Genomic DNA, 21,687 nt, shown 5'->3' on the forward strand with positions numbered 1-21,687 from the left:
GATTCTCTTTGATAATAGAAGAAAGGAGAAAGAAAAAGAAACAAGCTCAACCGATGCCTGAGTTCACCTTCTGCTGGTGCTATATATAGAAATCTCCAGGCAGACACACTTGGACAACTGATTCCAGTTTTTATTTTTAAAACACTTTCTTAAGCTTGTGATCTGATCTTACTTCAGCTTAATTATATTTGAAGCATGCATGAACATGGGATTAGTTGGATTATGGCATTGCATTAAATGGAAAGTGATCGAGAGGTGATTTCAGCATTGTTAAGCTAAATTATTAAGGACATATTCTGCCAATCAATGGGGAGAAAATGGGACTGATTATAAAGCTAAATAATTGTAATTCCATTTGTAGTAATTACGATTATGGCTTCATGCTCAATCAAACATCAGTTGCTGGTCTCTTACCCAAAGATGTTAGGAGAAGCAACTCAGAATCAACTTGAAGATGCAAAATGTTGAATTATTTATGTATTTTATTTGCATATTTGATGGAAGAAGTAGCTTCTCTATACAAAAGCAGGTTTAGATGCATTGGGATTCTTTGGATTTAGGCAATCAGCTCATATTCCCTAATAAAGTTTTAGAGGTTATTCTAAGGTAGGTTTGGTTGACATCCAAAATTTAAATACTGCATATTTTATGTAAAAGCTTTATTTCCCCTGCAATTTGATTAGCTGGAAGGGGCTAGGGTATTTGATTTGAGCAACTGTTTCAATTTCAATTATGAATCAATAAAATTAAATTTTCTTTTCAAATTAAATATTAAATAATTAATTATATTAAAATTAAATTCTTTTTTTTAATGCAAAAATCGTTTATAGTAGAATTCTATTTAATCACCAATATTATACATTTGTGCTTCATCCATGCAACTCTCGATTCGAATTTGAAAATAACAAACCCTTTAAACTTAAATTCATGAAATAATAATAAAAACTCCCAATTGCATACATTAAAAAATTACAAAATACATAAAAATTAATATGTCTTTGTTAAAAAGTTTATTTAATACATTTCATTAATGTGGAGAATTATAATTTTGATGTTAAATACTCTTCCTTTCTAATAAAAATAGAATTTATTTTTTTTTAATTTTTTACTCAATTAATAATTTATTTATTAATTTTTTAATATATATTATTTAATATATATTAAAAAATAAAATATATTGACTGAATATATATTTACACCTTTATATTTATTAAAATTAAGTTATTGAATATTTATTATTATTTTTTTAAAAAAAAATTGAACTGTAAAAGTAAAATTTAATATTTTTAAATTTATTCGAATGCCTTTATCACCATACTAAATTTATGAGTGTAAATATTTATTATTGTTAAAATTATAATTTCTTATGCGTTATATAAATCTTAATTATCATAAAGTATATATTAAATAAATACTTAAAATTGCATATTGCCACCAATTACCCAAAAAAAAAAAGATTACCCTCTCAAAAAAAAAAATTCTGATTAGTCGTTTATGAGTGCCCTAGAAAATCCAGTGAGCCTTTGGGCCTAAATCAGCAATGGGGCCCATTACCAACTTGGAGTTCCCTCCAATCAGTTTTCTAATTCGTTGATTTAATTTCTCCCACACTTTCGAGGTTACACCAGAAAAACCCTAAAAATCTCCCCCTCTGACTTTGAAAAAAACTTGTCGGATTGCTTATTGCGGACAGCTGTTCAACTTGGGCAAGGAAGGTGAGTCACCATCTTCTTTCAATTCTTGAATAGTCTCGTGCCAAAATTTTGGTTTATTCTTGGAGTCTTCAATTGTGGGATTCAGTGCTTTTATCAAATTGTGACTGTTAAAGTTCTGTTGGTCTTCAATTTGAAGTTAAATGTAATGGTGTCTTTATGCAGCTATGTTTGAAAGTTAATTGTCACCGATGAGGAGTGTAATTTTCTTTAGTTGGGGATTCCATTGCAGTTAAAGGAGAAATGGGTTTTGAATGAATCTGGAGCCTCTTTGTATGGCTGAATGATTTTCATATTCTTTTTCGAAATGGGAGATGAATTCAAGAAGACATCTGTAGTTTTTGTAGGGGTATGTTACTGTGTTGATTATTGAGACATGCCCATCTTATAGCAGTTTGGTTTTAGATGATATAGTAGCATTAAGAGAGACATTCCTAGTTGTGTGCTTGATGGTTTTTCTACGGAATGTTGCTGCATAAGAAATATTCACTTTATGCTATTTTGCTTAGAGTTGATCAGTGGTTAATATTGAAGGGAGATGTATTGTTCTGTTCTTGATTCGATGTTTTAAGGTTGATGAGTATGAGTTTGAGTTGAAAAGTTTGATTATAGTTCATAAGGCCATGGAAACCCCAGGCCAGGAAGGGCTGATTACAAAGAGGTCATTGAGGAAGAAAGCGGGTTTGCGGAATTATGATGAGAATTTGATGGATGAGTTGATAGAGAATCATTTGGGTGGTTCTTTGAAGAAAAGGAATCGAACGAGGGAGGATCTGGAAAAGGAGACTGAAACTGAGGCAATGATAGCAATATCTCTGGGGTTTCCAATTGATGCATTACTTGAGGAGGAGATTCAAGCTGGGGTGGTAAGACAATTGGGTGGAAAAGAGCAGAATGATTATATTGTTGTGAGGAATCATATCCTTGCAAGGTGGAGAAGTAATGTGAAGGCATGGCTATCAAAGGGACAGATTAAAGAAACTGTGAGCAATGAGTATGAGAATTTGATATCTTCTGCTTATGATTTTCTTTTGTACAATGGATATATCAATTTTGGAGTTTTTTCATCCCTTACACCCCCTATGCCAGAATTGATTAATGAAGGGTCCGTGATAATTGTCGGTGCAGGACTTGCTGGTTTATCAGCAGCAAGGCAACTTATGTCCTTTGGTTTTAAGGTGGTTGTTTTAGAAGGTAGGAATCGTCCTGGGGGGAGAGTTTATACTCAAAAAATGGGTAGGAATGACCAATTTGCTGCTGTGGATCTTGGAGGTAGTGTTATTACTGGTATACATGCAAATCCTTTGGGAGTTCTTGCTAGGCAACTTTCTATTCCACTCCATAAGGTGCGAGATAACTGTCCATTGTACAGACCAGATGGGGCGCCTGTTGATAAGGAAGTTGATTATAAGATTGAATTCATCTTCAATAAGTTGCTTGATAAAGTCATGGAACTCAGAAAAATAATGGGTGGATTTGCAAATGATGTTTCACTGGGTTCAGTTTTGGAGAGACTTAGGAAGTTGTATGCTGTGGCTAGAAGTACAGAAGAGAGGCAGTTGCTTGATTGGCATCTTGCTAACTTGGAATATGCAAATGCAGGATGTCTCGCAAATCTATCTGCTACATATTGGGATCAGGATGATCCATATGAAATGGGTGGGGACCACTGCTTTCTAGCTGGAGGGAACTGGAGATTAATAAAAGAACTATGTCAAGGGATTCCTATACTCTATGGGAAGACTGTGAATACTATAAGATACGGAAGTGAAGGTGTTATGGTTGTTGCTGGTGAACAAGTTTTTCAAGCAGATATGGTCCTTTGCACTGTGCCTCTTGGAGTATTGAAGAAAAGGACCATCAATTTTGAACCAGAGCTCCCTGGAAGGAAGCTTGCAGCAATTGATAGATTGGGTTTTGGACTGCTTAATAAAGTGGCAATGGTTTTCCCCCATGTCTTTTGGGGGGAGGAGTTGGATACATTTGGATGTCTCAATGAGCATAGCAGTAAACGTGGAGAGTTCTTTTTGTTCTATGGTAACCATACTGTTTCTGGAGGCCCGGTACTTATTGCATTGGTTGCTGGAGAAGCAGCACAAATGTTTGAATACACGGATCCATCTATTATACTTCACCGTGTTTTAAGTGTTCTTAGAGGTTAGCTTGATAATTTGAGTTCGCTTCATAGTTTTCTTTTGATTTACCTTGTGCTTCTCTCCTCTCTCATTTTCCTTCCCTCTCACAATCCTCATTCGTTATACTTAGATGTTATGACTCTTTTTACAGGTATATACAATCCCAAAGGCATTGACGTTCCTGACCCCATACAAACGATTTGTACAAGATGGGGCAGTGATCCCTTTAGTTATGGTTCATATTCTCATGTTAGGGTACAGTCATCTGGTAGTGACTATGATTTACTTGCAGAAAGTGTTGGTGGTCAGCTGTTTTTTGCTGGTGAGGCAACAACTAGGCAATATCCAGCCACAATGCATGGTGCCTTCTTGAGTGGTTTAAGAGAGGCTTCTCGCATTTTAAGAGTCAATAGAAGTTGGCAAAATAATTCAAGGAAGGCTTTTCCGAGGAGTGGTGGAGTAAGCAATGATACATTGGTAGATCTATTCAAGAGACCTGACCTAGCATTTGGAAAATTTTCTTTTATATCTAATCCTTTGATACAAGACCCAAATTCAATGGGCATAATGAGAATTATTTTTGATAATTGTGGAGAAGATCTGAAGAAAGAATTAGAGGGGAGCTTGCAAAATCCTTTGCACCTGCCATTGCAGCTTTATGTAGTGTTATCTCGTCAACAAGCATATGAGCTACAGCTGATGACAGGGGGTAACGAGGACAAGTTGTCATATGTGGTTAAGAACTTGGGCTTGAGGTTAATGGGACTTAATGCGCTGTTAAATCATTGTGGTTCTTTGGTTTCTAGCATTACTAATGCACGTAGAGGCCGAGGCAGGAAAAGGTTAAGTGCTGGACAATACAACTGCGTGTAAGATGACATCAGTTTCAACACTTGACATTTGATGGGCATTTCTGATTTGGCATGGAGTGTTTTGATCCAAACATTTGCTCCATGAAATGGATCATAAATTGGGTATGCCTTTTGCTCCTCTAGTATAATTCTGTATATAATTTAGCTGTTTAGGTTATTTACCAACTCCAAGAGAACAATTCTTGGTGGTTGACTAGGATGGCCATTTGTTTTCTTCCTGGGAACATTCTTTTATCTGACCATGACCAGCTTAGTGTCTAAGCAGAACCATGACTCCTTGTAGCCATGAAAGTGATAGTGTAGGACTGTAGGTTAAAGGATGCTTCTCATTGTCGAGAAGTATTGCTCGGGAAAAGATATTGTTGTATTTTTAAGGACCTTCTGGCTCTGCAAATTCTTCTTGTATTTGTATCCTAGCTTTTTCCGTCGCATATTTCTTCCAATCCCGGGATATTGTTTTCCTTCTCACTTTGTATTGCGTCCCAAGAGCTCAGGGATCTTCCCAATATTATTATGCATTTCTATCAGAGCTGGGATGCTATTTTTCATTCTCAGTCATTACATCTCATGATCTTAGGAAGCTTCCCAAGCTTACTGACTACTGTATAGAATGTGGATTTTTCTTATGCTTAATAAGGGAAGCATAAAGATCTGAATCAGAGGCGCTGTCTCAGTCATGCTGATGGCTGGTTTCCCTCTTGATTCTCTGTGTATATTAGTATTATTATTATTAAATTTCATTGGCCCAACCAACGTGCTCTAATCAGTTCAGCTTGTAAGTTATTATTATTATTATTATTTATTGTTTTATTATTATTACTGCAAAGCTCTCTTAGCTAGGTAATGCCCCATCTTGTTCTCCTTTCTTCTGAAAAATTTTTTTAGACTAGCTAATCCAACGGCATATATAAATACAAAACTTTAATTTTCCAGTTTTTAAAATACTTTTCTAGTTTTTTGGAAGTGAATTAACTCTAAGAAACCGAGAATTTTCAATTCTAGTTTTCTTCCCTTGTTTTTATACAATTTATATTTTGAGATTTCACAGTTTTAATAAACTAAAGTCCATTAGTTTTCTTTTCTTTTTAATTTTATTCTTGCAGGTAACTTTTTTTACTATAATATATGGAAATTTATATTGATAATTTGAGATTTAGAAGAGGGTGGGATTTTGGTACGTGTCTGAGCCCTTTTGTGCTCTCACTTTCTTTTTTATATTCCCTTATTTTTGTCTTCTAGTGACATGTCATTATTATGCAGGCCGTACGTATGGATGTTCTTTTTTTGTCATTGTCAAGCGATTATTTAATTCCCTCTAGCGCCTGTATGGACCTAGCCTTGGATGCATAGACGTCTATTGTCTTACTGAGCCATCAAATTAAGTAAGTTGGATTTTGACTTCAAACTGTTAGTATGAGGTCTGGACCGCACCTAGAAAAGTGGACTGATGTATTGGGTTGTCATAAGACTCTAGCATATCTCTCTCTTATGGGCTTAGTAAGGACCAGAGTGTCTCAGACCCAACTATTATCAAGTGCCACTTTGTCCACTCGTTAATTTTGGAAAAATCTTGATGCCCCAATTATTACCGCATGACTCTAGAAATGCTTTTATCAAAACGCCTTTTCTCTGCTTTTATTTATTTCAAACTCTCACTTCTGATTCCACTTGCTACTCTGCCTCTTGCAGTTCTTTTGCTATCTTACTCTCCTTCTTTGTGACTCGCTTTTTCAATCTAAGGTACGTCTTACTCCCCTATGAGTTTCGCTAGAATTCTTAATGTCGTGGGTCTGGTGTCTTTTATCTCTCCTTCTTCCCTTTCTCGTTATTTCTCTAGCGACTATGCCGACATCACCATCTATAGAATTAGGGCCTTTCTTCCTAATGTGAGGTTTGTACTTCCTAATCCCCCTCCGGCAGGTTTGGTAGATGCCCAATAGGGGTGTAGCTTAGTCTTTTTTGTCAAGCAACGCAATCTAGGACTGACCTTTTCTTTCACCCCTTTCTTCATCGAGGTCTTCCGTCACTTTAGGGTGACTCCTCGAATGTTCTCTCCAAATTCTATCTTGTTCATGTGCTGCTTCAAGTCTATTTGTTTGTGTAGGGGTTTTGCCCCCTCCATCGAGTTATTCTATACTTTCTTTCATCTAGTTCGGTCTAACCATGAGTTTTATTATTTTGGTCTTCGAGCTGAGTTGTTTATATTTGCCGAGTACAAGGACTTGATCAAAAGCTGGGTTGACGCTTTTGTTATAGTTGAGTTGAAAGAAGGCTCGGGTCAGTTGGGATGTCGATCTTTGGGAGGAAATTCCCTAGGGCTGCAACGACTTCCTTAGATTAATCCTGGTGGACCAAATCTGCCTCCTTCGATTGATTTCTGTGTCGAGGAAGTACGGTGTCGAGAAGTGTATGTTTATATCCAACCTTCAGGACTGCTGGGAAGCCGGTATTGTTATTTCTCCATTTTTCTTTCTTATCGTGTTTTTTCTCTTGTGGCTCTAAATTTTAACTGTGTTGGTGTTTCTCTTTTCAGTTTCTATTGTGCACATGGACAAGATCAGATTGCTTAAGAATTTTACCCTATCTTGAAAGGGTATAAAGGCGACTCTGGAGGCCTTCAAGGCCAACAAGTCTATGGTCGACATGACTCGCAAGGTTTTCCACACTATCGACTCTACACTCGCAATTCGTTGTGCTGCTCCTGCCTCAGCACCTTCTTGGGCTCTAGTGCCTATGCTCGGGGCTCTTGCTCCTCCGCATCAGAACCTCTGTCCTCGCTAAAGCTTAGACTTCAATCCAGACTTCCCCTGCTCCTAAGAAAGCCACCAGGGAGCCTGTTGCACTCAGTGAGTCTACAGGGAGTATTGGAAGAAGGCACCGGAGTGGCTTCTTTGGATATCCCGCCTATCCAGGCTGTGGGGGCCGTCATAGTTGGGGGCCATGCTACTAAGCGAGCCCGAATTGCTAAGACTACAACCAAGGGCAGGACTGCTAAACGCACTCGCACTCCTAAGCTCGCAAAGGCAATCCTCTCTCCTTTAGTCAACAAAAGGAAGAAAACAGTAGAGCACTTAGCGTCTGCCCCAGACAACGAGTTGTAAGTGCCGCTAAGGTGACTGCTGAGTCTACTTCGGTTTCTGTGGCTGAGATGTTGCGTGAGAAGATGTTTGGGGGAGTCTCTAATGTTTCTAATCCCCGTTTTCTCGCTTTCAACAGCCATCTGGCCTGTTCTACTAAACAACAGGTGGCCTTCAATTTGCGATCTCGGGAGGATCTAAGGGATAGCTTGAGAGAAATGCTTCTTATGGTAAGTCGTCTGCTTTTAAACGCATTTCTATTTTTTAGTCTTTGTAATTTTGTTTGCTGCCTTTCCTTAACAGATGTTGGGTGTGTTCATGGAGATTGATGCTCAGGACCAGTTTCTCCAAAGCTCAATGGACCAGTACATTGTCGAAACGCGTCGTGAGGAGAACATTGTGGCCTCTGGTGGTGCTCGTGAGCATATCATCGAGTTTCGAAACCAGATTGAGGATCTCACCAAACGGTTGGGAGACATGAAGGAAGAGGTCAACAGGGCTTCTCAACGGGCTTCTACGGCGGAGTCTCAGCAAGATAAAGCCTTAGTGCAATTGTCTGCTTTAAAAGAGTCCTGCCGCCAGTGTAATGAGACCAGGGCTTAGCGCGATGAGACTTTAACCCATGCTGATGTCCTTCAACAAGAGCTTAATAAACACATCGAGGATCTGAAAGACATGGCTTCCGTAGCGGAGGAGTCTCGCGTTCAGCAACAATAACTCCATCGAGAGGTTTCTATCATGGAGGAGAGGTGTATTGCATTGCTAAGGGATGTCCGGACTGCATAAGATAGGGTCCAGCAGGCATGTGAGGAGCGTTTGCAGGAGTATAAGAACTCGGTAAAGCTGAAAGATCAAATCCAGCAAGCCTGTGAAGCGCGCCTAGAAGAGTATAAAGCCTCTGCGGAGATGAAGGAAAATATATACAATGAGGCCTTCCGCATGTTCGCTTCCGAGTACAATCAAAGCCTTAAAGCGGCTAGGGATACCCCTCTACTTCGTTTGCAGACCTGCGAGCTCCTGAAGTGGATTCTGATAGCGAGGAGGTATGCTACGGAGAGGATGGCAACCCTTTGTTCAAAAATGCTCCTTGCTTGCCTTCCGGACCTCGGGGGATAATATTGTAAATAACACTGTAAATGACTTAGTTCTGCCCCTTCTTCCCCTGCTGCCTCTATAACCCATTTAAATAATTAATAGAGCTCAATTTTTTCTTATTTTTTCTCTATTCACTTTTTATTTCCCTTATTGAATCTGCTTGTAATTTTACACTTTGTCAGCTTTTGTATGCATAATTTGTGAATGTTGTCAGGCTACCAACTCGTTAATTCAGACTTGTTTGTATTCCTTCCTATACTTGGGCTATTTTCATGTTGAATTGTGCTGAGCTGGTGTCCTGTCGACTTGTTTTATCTGCAAACCATTTATTTGTTATATTATTTATTATTTTTTATCTGTTGGATATCTTCGTGTCTTCTTATCTCTTGCTTTTTCGAAGTTTCTGAATTTCTGAGTTTCTAACTTTCTAAGTTTCTGAGTTTCATTTTTATTTTGATTTTGCCTCAACTTTATTTTTCTTTAAGTTTTAGGGGCATCGGGCTCTTCTTTATGATCGGTACTGTGCTTTAAACTTTATGAACCTTAGATTAACTTTTTGATGAAGTACACTCTTTCATGAAATTTGTATTATGATGTCTTAGGTTTATTTTTCTATTTGTCGAGCTCTATTCATGAGGTCGGCATCATACCTTAAGTTAGTTTTTCTTATGAGCTAAGCCTATTTGTGAGGTTGGACTCTCATTTTCTTATAATCGGAGCTCTTCAGAGAAGTTGGAAATGGGCTCTTTATTTGCGATCCGGACCCTTTTATGAGACTAGCCACTTAGGTTTGTGCCCTTTTTCTCGAGGTTGGCGCTTCTCATTATTGCTCTTGCTTTTATTTGCGTATGGGTCTTGAGGGAACCAAGCTCACTTTTGTAAGGTCGTGTGAAAGTTGAGCTCATAACTAACTTACAGAAAAATGTGGAGGAGCTTTGTAGCTACATTAACGGATTTTCTTGCAAAAAATGCGAAAGGATCCATTTAACTTGGCCATATACATACACAGAGAGATAAATAATGAATTGATTATTGAATAACACTTTTACAATTATTGTGGAATCGGGGTCCCATATTCCTGCGATTCGAGCCTTTTGACTAGGTTGGAGCTATACCTTCTGTTGGTATTCTTGCAATCCATATCCTCTGGTGAGGTTGGATTTGAATTTTTCACTTACGTCCTTGTAATCTAAGCCTCTGTGTGAGGTCGGAGTCAGGTTATTATCTTATTTACTGAGCTTTATGCATATCGAGACCTTTTCTTAGGTCGTCTGCTTATTTCTCAACTTTTCTCTTATGTGTTTATGGCCTTGCTGATGTAGGCCTTTGAAGAGGTATGTTCGACCTCTCTGGATTTGGAGAGATCGGTCAAGAGTTGAAGAGGTCGGTCTATTTGTTTTGAACTTGACCATATTGGAGTTTGATTCTTTTGTACCTAATAAATAGGGGCTTTCTAGTGCCGATTTGTCATTTGAAATGGCTTATTTGACCTTTTTTAATTACATGTACACATGTTGCGATCTTGATGGGTCTTATTTTGCTTATTGTTGATGTTGCCCTTTCACATCTCCGATAGTTATTTATGACTGTCGAAGAAGAGAATTTGTATTGCTATTTTGGTACTTCCTTTTTACATATCAATCTTGCATATTAGTTCTTACGAGTATTTTGGTTTTTTACCCGCCTCTTTGACTTCGATTCTTTGTTCGAGCTCTTCGACTTTTTATATCTCTTTGGACTCTTTGGCGCTGCCTCCTCGTTCGAGCTCTCTAGCTCTTGATATCATCCTAAACTCTTTAATTCTTTATCTAAGCGTTTTGCTTTTAGGTGTATCCCAGTTGTTTGGGTTATTTGCCTCTAAGCGTTTTTCGGGCTATCTGCCCTCAAGCGTTTTTCGGGTTCTCTACTACCTAGATCTTTCTCCAGGCAAACTTGACTGGTTTGATGCTAGAGGTCAATTCTCGAGGTTGGCACCTCTAATGATTACCCTTAGTCTATCGTTTAGTTCTCTATCTTGGTATGTATTTTACCTAGGATTCATTTTGCTTTAGTTCTGTTTGCCTATTGACCTTACTGGCATCGAGCTTATTTTCCTGAGGTCGGCGTAGTACTTTGACTCCGTGAGTCTTGAATTGGCTTTTAGTAGGGCACGTTGTTTTATGAAGCGGGCATTAGAATGCCTTAGGTTGATTTCTTTATACGCTGGTTGTTTTGTGAGATTGGAGTCTCATTATCCTGTGGTCCGAGCTCTTTTGTGAGGTTGGATTCGAATTTTTTATTTGTGGTCTAGCGTTCCAATCCTTCATGTGAGGTTGGAATTGGGTTTTTTATGTGTTGTTTTTGTGCTATTTGAGCTCTTTTTGTGAGGCCGAAGCCAGACCTTTACCTATTTTCTTAGAGGCTTATGGCCTTTGTTGATATTGTTTTTCTGTGTTGGCGTTTGCTCCCCAGTCGGTTTTGTAGCGCCGGTAGTCATGTTCCGAGACCGGTCACCTATCTCACTGAGGGCTTCATTTTCCCAGCCAATTTTGTGATGCCGGCGGTCATGTTTCAAAACCGGTCACCTATCTCACGGGAATCTTCTTCTCCTCAGTCAGTTCTGTGGTGTCGGCGGTCACGTTTTAAGACGGTCACCTATCTCACTGAGGGTTTCATCTTTTCAACCAGTTTTGTGGTGTCGGCGGTCATGTTCTGAAACTGGTCACCTACCTCACTGAAGTCTTTTTCTCCTCAGCTGGTTTTGTGGTGCCGGCGATCACGTTCCAAGATCGGCCACCTACCTCATTGTGGGCTTCACATTCCCAGCCGGTTTTATGGTGCCGGCAATCATGTTCTGAGACTGATCACCTACCTCATTGGGATCTTCTTCTCTTCAGCCGGTTTTATGGTATCGGCGGTCGTGTTTCGAGATCGGTCACCTACTTCACTAAGGGCTTCATCTTCCCAGTCGGTTTTGTGGTTCTGGCGATCATGTTCCGAGACCGATCACCTACCTCATTAATATCTTCTTCATTTCTTTTTAAAATTTTTCTGTAAAGTAAAAGTTTGCACAAGATATATTACAAATGAATGCAAATATTAATTTTGACCAATACTATTTTTTTATGCGATTCAAAGATTTCGCTAAATAATAATTCACATGCGTGATTTATTTTATAGTTTTTTCTCAATAATATGTTTAAATAAATAATTATTTTCTCAATGTTTCCCATATTAAAAGTCATGCCTTTAAACTATTTCAGTATACTTCATACACACAAAACTTTCGTTTATGATCTTAATTTTATAACTAATCATGATAATGAAAATATTTTGAGTTAAAGAAGTGACTGATCTTAATTTTATAACTAATCATGATAATGAAAATATTTTGAGTTAAAGAAGTGACTGTAATTTAGTTATGACGTCTTTCTTTCATGATTTGTGAATCACCTCTGCGTTGCCTTTTTTCTTTATGTCGGCATCTTTCTCTTTCGACATTCACCGGGTGGCTTTTTGATATAGGTGGTGATTATTGGGTCTTTTCATGGCCTTCGGAGGAGAAAGAGGAGGAGGAGGAGGAAAGAAAAGATAGGGATCATTTTGTTGACAAAAAGAAATGTTAAGGGCGTTTTAATAGATTTTTAAAAATATAGGGAGGGACGATTTCGTTGACGAAAAGAAACGATGAGAATGAACTATTTTGTTGACGGAAAGAAACGATGAGAATGAACTATTTTGTTGACGGAAAGAAACGATAAGAACGTTTTAATAGATATGAGAAAAGATAGGGACTATTTCATTGACGGAAAAAAACGATAAGGATGTTATAATAGATAATAAAAAAGATAAAAACGTTTTAATAGATTTTTAAAAATCTAAGAACTAATTTGTTAATAATAATAATATTTAAAAATTAAATAAAGGGTTTTATTTGAGGGTAAAATTAAATTTTAATTTTTTTTTCTTTTCTCATTTATCTAATTTTAACGGAAAAGAGGACGGAAGAATTATTTCGTTGATCTAAAAATTCTTCTCTGACTTGTTAATAATAGTAATATATAGAGATTAAATTATAAATCTCACATTTGTTAATTACTTTTTTAAATACATTAAACATCATAAATATAAAAATATTTTTCAAGAACTAACTATAAAGCTTATGAAATTTCAAATTCTAAGTTTTTTAAAATATATGTGAAACATAAGAAAATGCTGTAAAGTAAATCACAAGTACAGTACTTGTGATTAGAGAGTAGGTCCAGTATTCGGTTCAAATTAAAAAAATTGATCGAATCGAATTAATTTAAAATTTTAATTCAATTTTTTATTTATTTCGGTTTGATTCAATTTTTAATTTTAGAAATTTTAGTTATTTTAGTTTAGTTCGATTTTAATCAGAAAAAAAAAATCAAATTGAATGATCAGTGATAATAATATATTTTTTTCAGAAGTTAAATTATATTAAAATTAAAATATTTTAATTAAATTTTAAAATAAAGGTAAAAAATAAAAAATTTATTAAAAATCAAAACTGATCGAATTGAATTGAACTGAATCAGATTGGTTCAGTTTGATTCGATTTTTAATTAAAATTAATTCGGTTTGATTTTTATAAATATTAAAATTTTAATTTTTAATTTATTCGATTCGATTCAATTTTTAAACCGAATCGATTAGATGCACACTCCTGAGTTTTAGTATTAATATAAAAATTGAACATTTGGAGAAAAAACATTAATTTTTTATTTTTATTTATTTTAAAAAATTATGAAAATAACACTTTTTAACTTTAATATATTCTCCTCTCTTAATTTTTAATTCTCATTTAAAAAAAACTTTATATATTCTATTAACAATAAAAATATTAAAAATTAAACACACAGAAAAACTCGCTCAACATATTAAAAATCCAAAATGTATATTTTCGAAGGAAAACTAATTTTTATATGAATAAAAATGTACGCATTTAATAAATTCAAGTGGAAATATAACAGTTGAATATGATATGGACACAAGCTCTGGGTCTAAATCAAAATTAGATGAGAAATAAATTAGTTAATTTTTATTTAATTAAAAATGTTTTAAATCAAATTGAATTAATTTTTATGGGATTTTCATTATTAAAAAATTAATAATTAAAAAATATTAAAGTAAAATTTAATAGAATCAAATTGAATAAATCAAATTAAATTATGAAAAACTGCAGGTAGAAACAACAAATTGATGTAATATATATTAAAAATATAACTATAAGGAAGATATACAGCGCAATGTATCCTCAGAGCGGTAGTGTGATCATATCATAAAAGTAATTTTATATAATGTGGATACTTCTTTTCCATCAGTTAGATTTTTGAGAATTTATGTTAATTAGTATTAACTGCGATAATATAAAATAATAATTGAATTCTTTTTTAAAATAAAATAAATATTAAAATTATAACATCACTAAATATATAATAAACTATGTATTACATATATTTATATATATCATAAAAATTAATATTTTAATAATTTTAAATTATTATTAAACTGAATAACAATAAAGTAGTAATTTTACATCCATTGTGCTTTACCAAAAATCAAAAAATATAGTAATGAATAAAATAACAACTAGAATAATCAAAATTGAAATTGAAATCTATATTCTTAACCTTGACGACCGGAAATCGCCGGAATTTGCAAAAATAAATAAATAAATAAAGAGTCCGGTTCTGGTCCGACCGCGCCCAATCTTTATCGAAATACTTTAATAGATTTTTAAAATACAATTTAAGGCAGGATTGCGAACCCCTCGAAGCTTAGACTGGCACTGTATTCTGATTTACTGAAGATGTTGGTCTTATCCTGCGCCTCTGTTGCTTATCCTGTTCAATGGTTGAGGGTTTCCATGGCCACACAAGTTCGTTCAAGAACTCAAGTTTCTTTCCACCGCCATGACAATCCATTTGTTCCTGAGGTAATAATCCAGTACTATAATCTGGCTCACTACAACAAGCAGTAACCTAAGAAATGTAGCTGTTTTTAATAATTAAAGACCCATTACAGTTTCTTGATGAAAAAGTGTTAGTTTCAGAAATCTCAGTATGTGTAATATGGTTATTTCTCTCCTTGGTTCCTGAGAAGTGAGAATATGTCATAACCAATGGATATAATTTGAATATGATTATTTCTGTGTCTTGTAATGTCAACCTTCAGTATACGCTTAGACAATAATTTCAGATTCGTTATATATTCTTTGTTTATTTTCTCAATCTGGTTAGTTGACTACATAGTGTCATGAAAACATGAATATAAATCTTCAAGCATGAACATAACTTTAACTTCTAGCCGATATTGTTTGGTTATTTTTCTTTTGAGAGGAGAAAACAACGTTTATTTTGTATTCTATTTTTAACATTGATAATAATCCGATGCTATAATTTGATTAATACACTGCTGCAGTCTTCGTTACTGAAAAAATCATTGAAAATTGAAACAGGAAGTGTAAAATTTGGGCATATGGTATGAACTATATTGCCCTGTTTCCATTTGCCAATTCAAGGAGTCATTGCTATGAAATCATTCATGTAAAAGGTAATTCACTTGTTAATCTGTTTCTGCTGAGAAATTTAGAAGATTAAGGGAAATTATTATCTGGAACCTATCCTGTCTTGACACATTGGAGAGAAGTACATAAAGGGGCACTAACTCTGCTGGTAAGAGGTGAGGCAGGGTTGGTGTTGGTGTTGGTGTTAGTTGCAAATACCACCTTTAGAAAGAAGAGACAGTTTACGAGATGCATGGAATGCAGCTCTAGTAAGCTTTAGTCAAGATGAGGGAACTTTAGCATTCTAACTATTGCTGTCCCTCAATTTTAGCAGAAGTCAAGCCTTTGTAAAAAATTCTGTAAAATATCTTATTTGCTATAACAAGTAACAGACATGAATGGTGGCGGTGGTGTTGTGTAAAGCAGGTTGTGAAAGCTCTAGATTCCTTAGATGCAGAATTCAGAGCTGTGGATTATTTAGTGGCATGCAATACTTCCCGTGTCCTTAAAGCTTTCCAGAATGCTCGGGTTGGATCTCATGTAAGTATATATATTATATGCTATTTGGTTATAAATTGCGAAAAGAATTTAAAGAATGTGATTAGATGATAAATTGTGAAGAAACCTTAAAGGTTCTCAAAAAGTTCCCTCGTGGAAAAGTGCATAGGTTACATGGACTCGTACCCAAATTCATAGGCCTCAACAATTATATGAGTAATTATATACACAAGTGAAATGAAGATTTATTCCATTTGTAACCATCTGATACACATGCATCTGTATGTGCGTCTTTGTGGCCATGCACCTCTACTGATGGCAATGGAATGTTACCTTACTGATGGAATTAGTTATTCAAATTTGGTATCACTAATGATTATTCATGCTTGTAATCAGCACTTTGGTGGATCTACTGGCTATGGTCATGATGAAGTTGGGGGACGTGAAGCACTTGACCAAGCTTTTGCTGAAATTGTAGGAGCTGAATCTGCAATAGTTCGTTCACAGGTGATACCACTAATTTTGGTTTTGTAATTTTCAGTTTTATTTTTTATCTAAAAATAATTTGTTAACACCCCTCCCCCCACCCACCAAAAAAACACTGTCTCTCTTTTTTTGTTAGTTCTTCTCAGGAACCCATGCTATCACTTGTGCACTGTTTGCTTTCTTGAGGCCAGGGGACGAGGTTAGCTTATTGCCATTTACACTTGTATCTCTGTTGAAAGTTTATCTGGGTACTTTTATAATCTTCTCTTCCACTTTGCTTCAAATATATTGTTTTAGATTAATTGGATTGTCAGCTTTTGGCAGTTGCTGGTGCTCCTTATGACACCTTAGAGGAAGTTATTGGAAAACGGGAATCTCATGGAGCGGGTTCCCTGAAAGATTTTGGAGTCGAGTACCGAGAAGTTCCAGTATGTTACTAATTACACTTGTACACAAGATTTTGACTTATGATTGTGAACACTCATATCTATGCTATTGCAGCTGGCTGAAGATGGTGGACTTGACTGGGACGCACTTACGAGTGCTTTGAAACCTCATACAAAATGTGCTCTCATCCAGAGGTCATGTGGTTATTCATGGCGTCGAAGTTTAAGTGTAAATGAGATAGGGAGGGCCATAGAGATGATCAAGGTAATCCCTTTTGAATTTTTAGTGATAAGGTATGCCCTTAAAATTTTTAGTGGTTACTGAGCACATTTTATCTGAAGGGGATCCTGTCCAACAATGTTCATCCAGCATGAAATCCTGATATCACATGGTTTTCCATGTTAAGATGTAGAAACCTTAGATATTGTGTTAACTAGATCCATTATTATTCAATTCAAATGCTTTACTTGTTTACAACCTGCTTTTGTGGGCGGATGGGGTGTTCTATTTACATTTCACTTTTCATACAGTTAATATCCTTCGATAATTATACTTGCAGATGTACAATCCTAACTGCTTGGTCATGGTGGATAATTGCTATGGTGAATTTGTTGAGAAAATTGAACCTCCAATGGTGGTATGTTACATGCTTCTTATTCTCTTTTTCCTCTAAAGTAGGGTAAAATTTGTCTTGGTGTATGGTGGAGCAGGGTGCAGATCTGATTGCAGGCAGTTTGATTAAAAATCCAGGTGGAACCATTGCACCATGTGGTGGGTATGTTGCAGGGAGAAAAAAATGGGTAGAAGCAGCAGCAGCTCGTCTGTCTGCACCAGGGCTTGGAATGGATTGTGGTTCCACCCCTGGTGATATTATGCGAACTTATTTTCAGGGGTTGTTCCTTGCACCTCAGATGGTTGGCGAAGCAATCAAGGTAATGGCTTCTGCATTTTCATTCTTTCTTATATCGTATTGGTACTCATTTATTTTGTGTTATGTAATAGGGCACCTTTCTGATCGCTGAAGTCATGGCTTCAAGAGGGTATAAGGTGCAGCCTCTACCTCGTGTTACCCGTCATGACACAGTCCAGGTTTGTCTTGTGTCCTTATGTCATTTTCATGTTATTCTCTCGCGAGTAATTGATAAGAGTATATACACAAACACATAAAAATATCGAGGATCTCACCTGATTTGTGCTTTTCAGGCAGTACAGCTTGGAAGCTGTGAACGACTTCTTGCATTCTGTGAAGCTGTACAGAGAAGTTCACCAGTAGGTTCATTCACTAAACCAGTTGCTGGCTCAACTCCTGGATATGCATCTGAGGTCTGGCCATATCGTGTTTTTTGCAGCATTTATGGTAGTAAAGATGATGTATATAAATTATTAGCTTTAACAAAGGGGTTTTTCTGTTTGAATGTATCTAAGTTTGCGGTCATTGTTCAATCTGTAATTAGCATGTGGTGCAAGTTCTCACTTTAACAAGCATCTCATGTCTTTTTCCTTGCATATTTAGGTCTCATTTTACAGTTTAATTTAACATTAATATTTCATATATTATTTATCAGGTGATCTTTGCTGATGGAACCTTCATTGATGGGAGTACAAGTGAACTATCATGTGATGGTCCTCTCAGGGAGCCGTTTGCCGTTTTCTGCCAGGTGCGTGTTTGGTCGATGATGTTTCCTTCCATGAATGTTGATTGATCAAAGGGGAGATGATGTATCACAACACAATCTGAATGTTTCAGCTTCTTCAATTCTCCCATGCAGGGTGGCTCTCACTGGACTCAATGGGGCTTAGTTCTGGGAGAGGTGTTGAAACACATCTGATCCAAACATGATTTTGACCATCAAGAGATATACAAATGTGTTGAATTCTAATTTTCGTCGGACATCATTATTTTCCAGTAAGCATGAAGAATTATCAGTGAAATCGTAAGGTTGAGCAAGCGTATGCAGACATCATTGTTAAGGTTGCTTAAAATCTTATTTGCAGTATCCGAATTTCACCGACTAATGTGGAGAATGATGAGTTTTGGGTTTATTTAGAGGCAGAGATTCCATTTCGCATTGATAAAGTTCTATGGAAGAAATGATTCAGTAGCTTCAACTTTTGAAACAATGTACTAGTACACACTTATTTAAATGTGTATACTCAACATGGTTACTTACTGTCGTAGCTTTAAGGTTTTGGTCCAATTTGTAGTCATTCACGAAGCCAATTGTGTCAATTGGGTGATTAGTTGTCCTTCTATATTTTATAACTAGAAATCATGCTAATATTTCGACAATCAACAATATGCAATCAAATAATATAGGCAATCCTTCAATATATTCTCAACAATATTCACTGTTCTCTCTGGCTTATGTTAGAGACAGGTTTTACTCCCTTTCGGGAGTATTTCTCTAGGCTTGTCTTAGCTTATCTACCGGTCACCGACGTGGCTTTCCCTGCCCCTTTCGGGCAGGGAGGCTTCCTCTCTACCCGGTTGTGGGTCGTCCTCCTAATAGTTTCTTTTGTTCTTAGCAGATCAAAGCTTTAAAGGGAGGACTACATTTAATTATGCCTTTTTCTTTTTTTTTTTCTTTCTTTCTTCCTTTTTTTGTTTTACTTTTCTAGTTGCAGATCTGCATGTGAGAGCTCCATCATCTACTTTTGCCTTCAGGCTTAAGGAGTCTTTTCTGGAGGGTCTTCTGGATTTGGTGAGGATATCTCTAGAGCCTATGAGCTACCGTCTTGCTTGCAGCCCACTTTTTTAGAGTCTATAACCCTCCAGGCAAAAGAAAGCCATGAGTAATACCTCATCCCCCTTCTTTTCTTGATTGCTTGAAGCTGGTGTTGAACATCTTCTCTACCGCTTCTTTGGTCATGCTGCTCCAACTCCCATCTCACCGACGGCGCTCCAAGTTTCTTCTGGTTTAGTTTGGTAGGGTTTTTCTGTTTATGGGCTGACCTGTATTTCCTCTTGAACTTAATTGTGAGGGGCTTTGGACCTATTTGGTTGGAATATCTGTTTGGGTTGTATTAGATCTTAGGCCTAAGAGATGCCTGTATTCTCTTAGGCCTGTATTCTCTAATCCTTTGTAATGCATCTCTATTTTTAGAAAAAAAAAAATTCACTATTACCTCAACAATTTCTATGGCCTTCACAAGGTGATAGACATATATGCATTTTCTAGCTTATTTTAGAAATATTACCTTATAATGTGACAAAAAATATCTCCATAATTAATAATTGGGAAATAGATTCTTAGCAAAGGTTGCATGAAGACATGCTCAAATGCTTATCAACTAAGATACCAATCCAAGGAAACACACGTAAGACATTATAAATAAAAATGTTTGTTCATAAGTATGAACTGCTAATGACAAAACCACCACAAATAACAGCTAAGGAAGGAATAGTTGAATGTCCATAAGTCTTCTAGTGGTCAATGTTTGCTTTCAAAACTGCTTCCAGCCATCCGTTGGATATTTTTGTTTGCTTTGCATCACTTGGACACTGCATATTGCCTTTGTCAAGCAATGCAAGGCTCTCCATATAATTATAGAGAAAAGGCCCTCCTTCATTTTCGTTTCCAGCTATTGGATTCTTAAACATTCGGCTCCCTATGTCCACTGAAGCTATGTCTCCCACTCCCTGTCCCACTTCCCCAGTATACATCAGCACTTCCCCATTTTTTCTGAATCCTAACACCTTTGATCTTTCTATCATTCTATTTCTCAGTGTTGCTAACTTCACCCATGATGCTCCTCTACCATATTCTAGCATCAGCCATATATGCGACTCGTAATCACGACAAGTCTCTCGGTAAATAACTGCTAGTACTGATTCCTGGAATACCTGAACAGTCAATTCCGAAGCCCAAGCATTTGCCAAACTTTCTGGCAACATCATTTCACGAAAAACATCATCTCTCACATCAAACACCATTATAAAATTCCTATAATTATTTTCAGTAGCTATCCAATGCAATGCACCATTCACAAAGGCTGGAGTGACACTCTCATGTACCCTATATCTGGGAACAATGTCAGTAATATCCTTCCAAGAATTGGAATTAAGAGAGTAGACGTCTGCTCTAAAGTGAATCCAATCATCAACAAGGAGGTTCATGATTCTTAAGACTTTGTAATCCTGAGTTGTAGGATCAAATCCAAAACCAGTAAAATTCCGGCAACGTAAGAAATTATTCGCAAAGATGAAATGGGGTGAAGGAAGTAATATTGACTTTCTAATGGAAGGGTTCCAGAGGATGAATCTGTAGCCATAGCCGAATCCATGTGAAAAATCATCGCGGAAGAGGCAAATCAGGCCGTTGCATGAACCTGCGACGTGCAAATGCTTCTTGGTGTCGCATGGGGGATGGGGTGTCATATACTCCCCGAAATCGTTATTATCAAAATACAAACGGAATGTTTCGTCATTATTTCCATACAAACGATGCAAAAATAATCGATGATCGTCTGAAGAGAGGGTTTTGTGGAGATGGGTTGCAATGAAATTGGGAGTTTTGATGAGATCGTACCATGATTTGGAGAGACCGATGCATCGCAATAGGGTCTTGACGGGCAGTCTGCATAAGATTTCTACTATCAATTCCTCTGGAAAATAGTCCGCCATTATATCTTTGCTTCAATGTTTCCAACTCTTTGTGCAAAGACGAACAGGAGACAAAGATATGGAGATGGCGGCCTTCCTGTTCCTTTTATAATACAAAGAGACAAAGACGATCACGTTAATCCCGTTGAATCCGGTTCTGATAGGATTTTCAGTTCTATTTAGGAACCAAATTTCAGTATGATATCCGTACTGAGAATTTTGACAGGGTTCTGATTCTTACTTTTTTTAATTTTAATTTATTTTAAATAAAATTATAATATTCTTATATTTATTTTAAAATAATAAATAAC

At 36.4% G+C, this 21,687-nt stretch overlaps 3 protein-coding genes across 12 annotated transcripts; 2 read left to right on the forward strand and 1 right to left on the reverse strand.

Moving 5' to 3' along the window:
• The first annotated feature begins 1,581 nt into the window (after window positions 1-1,581).
• On the forward strand, window positions 1,582-12,530 carry LOC110611468 (lysine-specific histone demethylase 1 homolog 2). 9 transcript variants are annotated; one of them, XR_006350200.1, is made up of 6 exons: window positions 1,600-3,869; window positions 3,999-4,821; window positions 5,823-5,893; window positions 5,980-7,165; window positions 7,253-8,026; window positions 8,100-9,010. XR_006350200.1 is itself a non-coding variant. In XM_021751837.2 (3 exons), exons 2-3 carry the CDS (start codon window positions 2,336-2,338, stop codon window positions 4,718-4,720), a joined length of 2,256 nt encoding a protein of 751 aa, XP_021607529.1. In that variant the 5' UTR covers window positions 1,582-1,715; window positions 1,878-2,335; the 3' UTR covers window positions 4,721-5,482. The 9 variants fall into 9 exon arrangements, 3 of the variants coding, with proteins under 3 accessions (XP_021607529.1, XP_021607531.1, XP_021607530.1); XR_006350199.1 differs by having other exon boundaries at window positions 5,823-7,165; XR_006350201.1 differs by having other exon boundaries at window positions 5,823-7,165; window positions 8,121-9,010.
• A 2,085-nt stretch (window positions 12,531-14,615) lies between these two features.
• LOC110612291 (uncharacterized protein YnbB) lies at window positions 14,616-19,904 on the forward strand. Of its 2 annotated transcripts, none has more exons than XR_006350286.1 (12): window positions 14,616-14,832; window positions 15,829-15,942; window positions 16,297-16,407; window positions 16,523-16,585; window positions 16,701-16,814; window positions 16,888-17,037; window positions 17,333-17,410; window positions 17,484-17,705; window positions 17,776-17,862; window positions 17,977-18,130; window positions 18,339-18,431; window positions 18,543-19,904. XR_006350286.1 is itself a non-coding variant. In XM_021753038.2 (12 exons), the coding sequence occupies exons 1-12, from the start codon at window positions 14,707-14,709 to the stop codon at window positions 18,600-18,602; spliced, it is 1,338 nt and encodes a 445-aa protein (XP_021608730.1). In that variant the 5' UTR covers window positions 14,622-14,706; the 3' UTR covers window positions 18,603-19,904. The 2 variants fall into 2 exon arrangements, 1 of the variants encoding a protein (XP_021608730.1); XM_021753038.2 differs by having other exon boundaries at window positions 14,622-14,832; window positions 17,977-18,096.
• Window positions 19,905-20,197: 293 nt separating this feature from the next.
• LOC110612434 (F-box/kelch-repeat protein At3g06240) lies at window positions 20,198-21,525 on the reverse strand. The gene has a single exon (XM_021753219.2). The coding sequence runs from the start codon at window positions 21,395-21,397 to the stop codon at window positions 20,198-20,200; it is 1,200 nt and encodes a 399-aa protein (XP_021608911.1). The 5' UTR covers window positions 21,398-21,525.
• Between the last annotated feature and the right edge of the window lie 162 nt (window positions 21,526-21,687).

The sequence above is a fragment of the Manihot esculenta genome, chromosome 3 (assembly GCF_001659605.2).
Source record: "Manihot esculenta cultivar AM560-2 chromosome 3, M.esculenta_v8, whole genome shotgun sequence".
Taxonomy (NCBI): Eukaryota; Viridiplantae; Streptophyta; class Magnoliopsida; order Malpighiales; family Euphorbiaceae; genus Manihot; species Manihot esculenta.

What these genes read in the sequence shown, in the direction of transcription:
- LOC110611468 (XM_021751837.2), top strand. Translation starts at nt 2,336, where the DNA reads ATGGAAACCCCAGGCCAGGAAGGGCTGATTACAAAGAGGTCATTGAGG. An exon ending in TGTTTTAAGTGTTCTTAGAG is followed by an intron (nt 3,870 to 3,998) that starts GTTAGCTTGATA and finishes CTCTTTTTACAG; the next exon opens with GTATATACAATCCCAAAGGC.
- LOC110612291 (XM_021753038.2), top strand. Translation starts at nt 14,707, where the DNA reads ATGTTGGTCTTATCCTGCGCCTCTGTTGCTTATCCTGTTCAATGGTTG. An exon ending in ACAATCCATTTGTTCCTGAG is followed by an intron (nt 14,833 to 15,828) that starts GTAATAATCCAG and finishes TGTGTAAAGCAG; the next exon opens with GTTGTGAAAGCTCTAGATTC. An exon ending in GGGCCATAGAGATGATCAAG is followed by an intron (nt 17,038 to 17,332) that starts GTAATCCCTTTT and finishes TTATACTTGCAG; the next exon opens with ATGTACAATCCTAACTGCTT.
- LOC110612434 (XM_021753219.2), bottom strand. Translation starts at nt 21,397, where the DNA reads ATGGCGGACTATTTTCCAGAGGAATTGATAGTAGAAATCTTATGCAGA.